The sequence below is a fragment of the Brassica napus genome, chromosome A9 (genome assembly GCF_020379485.1).
Source record: "Brassica napus cultivar Da-Ae chromosome A9, Da-Ae, whole genome shotgun sequence".
Taxonomy (NCBI): Eukaryota; Viridiplantae; Streptophyta; class Magnoliopsida; order Brassicales; family Brassicaceae; genus Brassica; species Brassica napus.
The window spans coordinates 7,036,627-7,044,990 of record NC_063442.1 but is presented as its reverse complement, the minus strand read 5'-3'; the positions used below and the strand labels follow the sequence as shown (position 1 = coordinate 7,044,990).

The 8,364-nt window shown below is 24.3% G+C and overlaps 1 protein-coding gene across 1 annotated transcript; it reads left to right on the top strand.

Moving 5' to 3' along the window:
- Positions 1-5,553: 5,553 nt before the first annotated feature.
- On the top strand, positions 5,554-6,537 carry LOC106436350. Its single transcript, XM_013877312.3, has one exon. It carries the CDS (start codon positions 5,843-5,845, stop codon positions 6,305-6,307), a length of 465 nt encoding a protein of 154 aa, XP_013732766.1. The 5' UTR covers positions 5,554-5,842; the 3' UTR covers positions 6,308-6,537.
- The last annotated feature ends 1,827 nt before the right edge of the window (positions 6,538-8,364 follow it).

Below are 8,364 nucleotides of genomic sequence, written 5' to 3'. Positions count from 1 at the left end.
CATCAAATTATCTCTTAAAAACACTACCAAATAATATCTTACAATTTTATTTTGGAACTTAAAAATATGATAAAATCTATATTGTTTATGATTTTTTTAAAAATATATCAAATATTCTCTTACAGTTTTTTTAAGATTTTAGAAAAGGAAATTAATATTCAATAATATTTTAAAATATAATTTTGTTTAGGATTCAGAAAAATAAAATTACAAACAAATAATTATTTACAGTTAATATTAACTATTTTTAAAAGTTACTATTTTCAAAATTGGTTTTTTCAATATCACAAATTTTTTAACAATTTTTATTCATTATTTAAATAATTTTTAGTATCATGTTTATCATTAAATTTTAAAATTACTATTAAATAGACTTTTACAATTATCTTTTGTAAAGATTTTTTTAAAGAATACAAATCTTGTTTGGTCAAGATTAAAAAAGGAAAAATTATCTTACAAATCTCTTTTACTTAGGATTTTAGGAAAAAAAGTTATTCTCACATAATGGCTGATTTTTATTTACACATAAACAATCTAATTTTTTATTGGCACATGTAACAATCATATCGAATGAAATATTAGAAGTTATTTGGTTTATTATTTTTAAACACAAAATTACCTATGAAAAAGGTAAGATAGTTATTTATAAGAAAAATAATATTGCTTTTATAATTTTATTTTATTTATACTTTTAAAAAGTAAACTTACTTATTTTATAATTATTTTTTATTTAATATTTTTCATTTAATTTTTTCTTGTGTTGGTAGGATACTATATTTCGTTTTTGTTAAAAAATTATAAAATTAATTTACTTTTAATAAAATTTTCTGTTTAACTGATTTTATATTTGTCTTATACGTACAAACGCATATTTTTCATATTCACACAAACTCATATATGACAACAAATCATAATTGAAAAAAAATTGCGTTAGCATCAAAAAATGTAATAAGATTATATAAAATTTGAGTTTTATCAAGAAATTAAAATAAAATACTTAGGTAATATTTTTCTCATAAATAATATTTTGTTTTGTGAAAATAATATGTGGAAGTTTAAACTTAAATATATTTTTTAAATATTTGTAGCTATTTTTGTTTGTAATTTTTTAACATACAATTAGCTATAAAAAGGAAAGTTTATTATTTATAGTGAAATAATAGTAATAATTTTACAATTTTCTTTTTTTAGGCATTTAAAATAGAAATATTACTTATTTTATAGTTAATTTTACTTTACGATTTTTATTAAATAATTTCTTGTATTTGTAGAATTTTATAATTCATTTTTTAGATTTTATTAGTTAATATTTTCTTTTACAATTTCCGTTCTTTATTGTCTTTAAAAATGAAAATTATATTTTTTAAACAAAAAAAATACTTTCAATAACATTTTACACTTATTTACTTGTTTAGTATTTAAAAAAATAAAAATTACTATTCAATAATTTTAACAATATATAATTATAAGAGACTATGTAATAGTTCCTTGATTCAAAATTTAGAAAAGATTTGTAGCATGGGAAGGAAAAGACAAGTCAAAGGCGATGGTTTAAAGTGGTTAAGAAAAAGGGAGGTTTGCAGAAAAGGGCCGGTGATTTTACTAGGGCCGGGAGTTCGGGTTCGATTTAGGTTTATTTGGGTTTCGAATTTTTAGTGACTAAATATTTCAGTCCTATTTGGATTTTTATAAATTTCGGTTCGAATCTTTGCAGGTTCGGTTGAGGTTAGGAAAACCTAATTAAACTATTTAAAAAATTAATTTTATTATATATTTTAAATTTCTTAAAATATAAAATAAAATAATATATTACATATAAATTTTTATAACATATGCCAAAATCCTAAACTTAACATATAAATTAGTTTGACTTAAATATTTAGATAGAAAATCAGTAGATATTTCAAGTATTTTTGGTGATCTGAATATTGTTTAGTTATTTTAAACATTTATGTTTTACTATTAGTCTAGATTTTCAATTATTTTGGACAACTTAAAAATATCTTATAAATATTTTGGATATTTTTAATATATTAAATCTAAAATAATTAATATATTTAGGTGTGTAAATCTATTTCGGATACATTCGGCTACCCGAATACTCTTCTTTGGGTCAGGTTTGATTTCTATTTTTCAGATACCAAAATTTTGAATCTGTTCGAATATTTAAACAGTTTCGGTTCGGATTCGGTACTACTTTTTGGATCGGATTCGGTTCGATCGAGTTTTTTGCCCAACCTAAATTTTACAATATATTTTAATTTATAAAAGCATTATAAAGTAAATATTAAATCAATGATAATCCTAATTTTATCCCACTCAAATGATCGACATCTGATATATCTTGTGCTTTCGGTTATTTAATGAAAGTAGACTAGGTCCACGGCAACCCCTCCAAATGGAATAGGTAGAAGGGGGATGTCCTTTACGTAAATTATATCAGAAAAGTAATTATAATTTATAAAAAAAAATTAAAAAAATAAATACATATATATTTTTGATAAAATAAAATATTTATATTATTTTATAGTATAATGGAACATTTTACCGTTGATAATATTTTCATTATAGATTTTTAAGGTTATTTTATCAATCTTACAATATACTAATCAATTACATGACAATTTTAACACACCCTAAACTATTTATACTAAAAATTATATAAAAAAATTTGACCAGTAAGAAATATGTTAAAATATATATATTATTTTTTCAATTTAATTTTTATAAATAAATTAATACAAATGCCAAACATACCAAATAAACGGATTATTCTATTTTGAATCTTTGATTACTGTATAGTTATATTTATAGAAAATTTTAAATTGACTATAGATTATTAAAAAAAACAAATAATTTTTATGAACATATTTTATTGGGGAAAATAAAATAAATTATAAATTCTCATTTATCGTTCTAATCCTTTAAATATTTATATCTTATAAATATTTCAAATTTGATTTTATAAATTCAAGGTTTACATATAAAATAAAATACAAAATTTGAAATAAGATTTATAATAATTTAAAACTAAAATTAGACAACAAGAATATTACACAAGAAATTTAGTAAAAAGAACTTTTAAAAAACATGAAGACATAATTATTACCCAAATTTAAATATTACAACAACACTAATAGTCTGGTAAATCTGCTCCAGACCTCCAAAATCTCCAAAATATTGTCCAAACAAATTTTGTGAAACCGAACATGGAGCATTACAAAAATTATTTTATGGAATAATGTGGTATTTTCTTGTAGTTTAATATTTAATTATATAATTCTATTTATAATTTTATATTTTAATTTAAGATTTTATTAATTAATATTGTTGTAATATGTTTATATTTGTGTTAGTTATTCATAAAAGTTTTGTGGATTTACATTAATTATGATATATATATATATATAAGGATCATAATGTGAAATAAAAATAATTTTGAATTTGAAATTTCGTTTTTAGAAAGAACACCTTGAAATTTTAAAATAGAGAGTTTTTTTGGAACTGCTCTGAAAACGCGTATCAAAACTAGTGTTGTATATATTAATTGACAAGTACATCCAATGTTTTTGATATTTGTTAACATTTCTTATTCCAAATTTGACATGTCAATATAATAGTACTTGGATCTTTATAGAATTAGCTTCTGGCGCCAAAATCAGACTTTTGTATTCGTATAAACGTATGGTGGCCTCCAGACTAGGGTCAAAGGTCGATGCGTTTGATTAAAGAGAAAGTTGGAAAGAGACTTCGACCGATGCCTCTTTGTAGAATTAGCTTCTGGCGCCAAAATCAGACTTTTCTTTCTTTGATTTAGTTATTTTGGGATTTAGAAGGGGAATGGACCCATTACTTTTACTTATTCTCTTATTCTCTTCTTTGGTCTATTAAAAACAATTAACAATGAGTCGCCTTATCCTTTATAGCTCCATTTTTTGGAATATGTATCGTTTTTTATTTTTGTATAAAATATAATCATTTGTTGTACTAAAACAGGAGTACACTTACAAAAATAACCTTAATTTTACATTGTATATTACGAAAAATGTTATTAGAAAATGATCTTATAGAAATCTATGCATGTTTTTAATGTCTAATGACTTTTTGATCTATTAAATAGAATTAACAGTGAGTCGTCTTTATTTTTTGGTCAAAACATAAAATATTTGAATATTTCTTAAACATAACAACTAAAAATATACTTCAATATTTTCTTAAAGATTTCATTTTAATAAAAATGTTTCACTATCTATTTTAAATATACATGTATATTTCTTTGTATTATATTAAAACAAATTTGTATCAAGACAAGATATGTTAAAAATACAAGACGGGTTAAAGATAATAAATAAATTATATTAAAAATAATTTCAATACTTTAAAAACATAGATAAAAATCTGGTGATCTACTTAAAACGTACATCTCAGAGCATCTCCAAAAGACACTCTATAAATTCAAATATGAAGTTTTTTGCTCTCCAGAAATAAACTTCAAAAGTTCAAATTTGAAGTTTTGAGTAGTGAAACTTCAAATATAGAGTTCCACTCTTCAAAACTTCAAATTTGAAGTTTCACATTTTTATTTGCATTTTGGTCCCTACAATCACACATCACCTTTATGATTCATAAATATTTTCTCTTTTATTGTTTTAATCTTTAAAAAAATTATATCTCATAAATATTTAAAATTTTGGTTACAAATTTTCAATTTTACACATAAAATTAAATAAAACTTTAAAATAAGATTTAAAATATTTAAAATTAGATTTAAGCAACAATAATATTCAAAAGAAACTTAACAAAAAAAAGATTTCAAAAAATTACATGAATACATAACTATTACACAAATTTAAATTTTACAACAACACTAATAGTTAGGTAAGTTTGATCTGGAACCTTCAAAATTTTCAAATAGTGTCCAATGTTTTTTGTGTAACTGAAGATGGTTGTTATTGTTGTTTTTGATGTCTTCTTCATACAATGTTTTCTTATTCATATCGAATATATTCACGAGTATTAATATCATCGAAAATAAATTAATCTTCTAGCAATATTTTATGTTTCTTTTTTATTTTCTTGTTCCGATCTAATGTACTTACAAGTATCAATATCACCCGATTTTAACAAGTTTAGCTCGTAATCTACAAAGTAAAAATGAGGAGAGCTATTTTGACTTTGAAATGTACTAATAGATCATATATGCATTACAAAAATTATTTTATGGAATAAGGTATTTTTTGAAGTTTAATATTAATTAAGTTATTTTTATTTAAATTTTATATTTTAATAGTCTATTTTATTAATTAATATTGTTGTAATACGTTTATATATGCGCTAGTTATTTACAAAAGTTTTATGAATTCAAATTAGTTATGACAAATATAAAGACCATATTATAAAATACAAATAGTTTTGAAGTTGAGTTTGAAGTTTTGCTTTTGGAAAAACACCTTTAAACTTCAAATATAAAGTTTTGAAAACTTCAAAATAGAGTTTCTTTTTGGAGATGCTCTCACAATGGATATCTGCTTATTTCTTACTTTTTAGGATTTGGAAACCAAGTTTAAGATATATATATAAATATAAAATGGATGACAATATGGAGGCTGGTTTATGTTATTGTCACTTGAATATACTATATGTTCATACACTAAACGAACTCACACTAATAGCATTACTCAAAAAAAAAAGCAAGCTATAGAGTATTCAAATATCAAAAGCAAAGAAGATTCCACTGTGTTTTTCCTTTGATGTACGCGGCTTTAGAGTTCACATAGTTGGTCTCATCTTTCTATTAATAAGAACCACTGTAAGGAAATCTCTCACTCTCTCACTGTAAGGCATGGGGAACTGTTTATTCGGAGGGTTAGGCAACGTGGAAGAGTACTTACCTACCAAAGTCATAAAACCGGACAGTGGAGTTCTAGAGTTCTTCTCCCCCATCGCAGCAGGCTCCAACGAGTTGAAGACTTCTGTCGGAAACTGTCATGTGAGATCCAACAGCGAGTCCTTGCCAATGATAACTCCGTATGGAATGTCTCTGGATTACAACCACAGAGTGTTGAAGAGATCGTACACAAACGTATTTTCAAGAAAGACCCGACATAAGGAGAAGAAGAAGACGAGGAAGCGCATGAGAAACAAAGGTGATATATGGAAAGTGAAGCTGGTCATAAACACGGAAGAGCTGTTGCAGATATTGTCCGAAGAGGGAAGAACAAACGAGCTTATAGAGAGTGTAAGAGCCGTCGCCAAGTGTGAAAACTTTGTCGCGTCCGAGATGAACTTGTCGGTGGTAAAGGTCTAAATTTTTATATTTATGGTAGATCTTCATCTACATTATTTAGATGTTGTGGTTTATGAGTTTACTTGGCAAGTTGCCATTAACCCCAAAAAAAAAAAGTTGCCATTAACCCCAAAAATCTTCTACGTGTGTTATTTGACTCTAGTCTATGATCAGTCAATTTTAATATATAAAGTTGTATGTGTTTAATGTGAGTTTGGTATGTAAGATAATTATAGTTTATTAAATTTTAATATATATATATATAATATTAATCTACCCTATTAAAAGAAAAGTACAATATAAAACTAATTTTTTTGTTCATGTGTTTATTACAAAAAAAAACATATAATCTATTACTTAGTGTTTAACTCGTAACCACTATAAAAACATTCAAGCAAAGAATAACTATTATAGAAATACTAGGAACAAATATGAATAAAGTAGTAGAAACGAAGATGAATGATTACTTTTTATCAAATTTAATAAAGAACAATTTTGTTCTATAATTTTCTATGCAAAAAGAAATGAGTAGGAAAAGAAAGAAAAAGCATTCCTTATTCTTATGTAAAATAATATAGTGTGTTCAGTCATCAATTTTACCTCTAAACATTAAAGTCATTGTTATACGTACTGAGTTGGTGCTTCTCTGGAATTTTATCCTAAATGTTGAACATGCGCTGCCTCTATTGAACTGTAGACTAGAATACCATCAAAGAATGCAAAGACATAACAGCCAAGATGGGACAAAAGCTAATCACAATCTAATCGCAACAACTTACGAAAATAGTGAGTTTTCGGTAAATGCTCTATATATGAAACCTATAATCTTTTAATTCGTTTTAAAATTTATAATCACATTATACATTTGTATTAATTTATGATAAACTTCTTTTCATGGTACATGGACATCGTTCTAATTTTTTATTCATTAATTTAGCAAAACTGCAATTACTCCTTAAATCATTGGACTAACCACTATAAAATTGCTATTCTCTAGAGAAACGGAGACAACAAAGGTTACAAACCTCTTTGAACTTCATCATATTTTATTACATGATTCAAATATGTATTAAAACAGTATTCTCAAATTTTTCAAAAATTTTTCAAAATCTATGTGTACCCCCCTACGAAAATAGTGAGTTTTCGGTAAATGCTCTATATATGAAGCCTATAATCTTTTAATTCGTTTTAAAATTTATAACCACATTATACATTTGTATTAATTTATGATAAACTCCTTTTCATGGTACATGGACATTTGTCTAATTTTTTATCAATTAATTTAGCAAAACTGTAATCCCTAAATCATTGGACTAACCACTATAAAATTGATATTTCTTAGAGAAACGGAAACAACAAAGGTTCCAAACCTCTTTGAACTTCATCATATTTTATTATATGATTCAAATATGTATTAAAACAGTATTCTCAAATTTTTCGAATTTTTCTCAAAATCTATGTGTACCCCCTTACGAAAATAGTGAGTTTTCGGTAAATGCTCTATATATGAAGCCTATAATCTTTTAATTTGTTTTAAAATTTATAACCATATTATACATTTGTATTAATTTATGATAAACTCCTTTTTATGGTACATGGACATCGTTCTAATTTTTTATCAATTAATTTAGCAAAACTGTAAATACTCCCTAAATCATTGGACTAACCACTATAAAATTGATATTCCTTAGAGAAACGGAGTCAACAAAGGTTCCAAACCTCTTTGAACTTCATCATATTTTATTACATGATTCAAATATGTATTAAAACAGTATTCTCAAATTTTTTGAATTTTTTTCAAAATCTATGTGTTAACCCCTACAAAAATAGTGAGTTTTCGGTAAATGCTCTATATATGAAGCCTATAATCTTTTAATATGTTTTAAAATTTATAACCACATTATAAATTTGTATTAATTTATGATAAACTCCTTTTCATGGTACATGGACATCGTTCTAACTTTTTATCAATTAATTTAGCAAAACTGTAAATACTCCCTAAATCATTGGACTAACCACTATAAAATTGCTATTCCTTAGAGAAACGGAGACAACAAAGGTTCCAAACCTCTTTAAAC

What these genes read in the sequence shown, in the direction of transcription:
- LOC106436350 (XM_013877312.3), top strand. Translation starts at nt 5,843, where the DNA reads ATGGGGAACTGTTTATTCGGAGGGTTAGGCAACGTGGAAGAGTACTTA.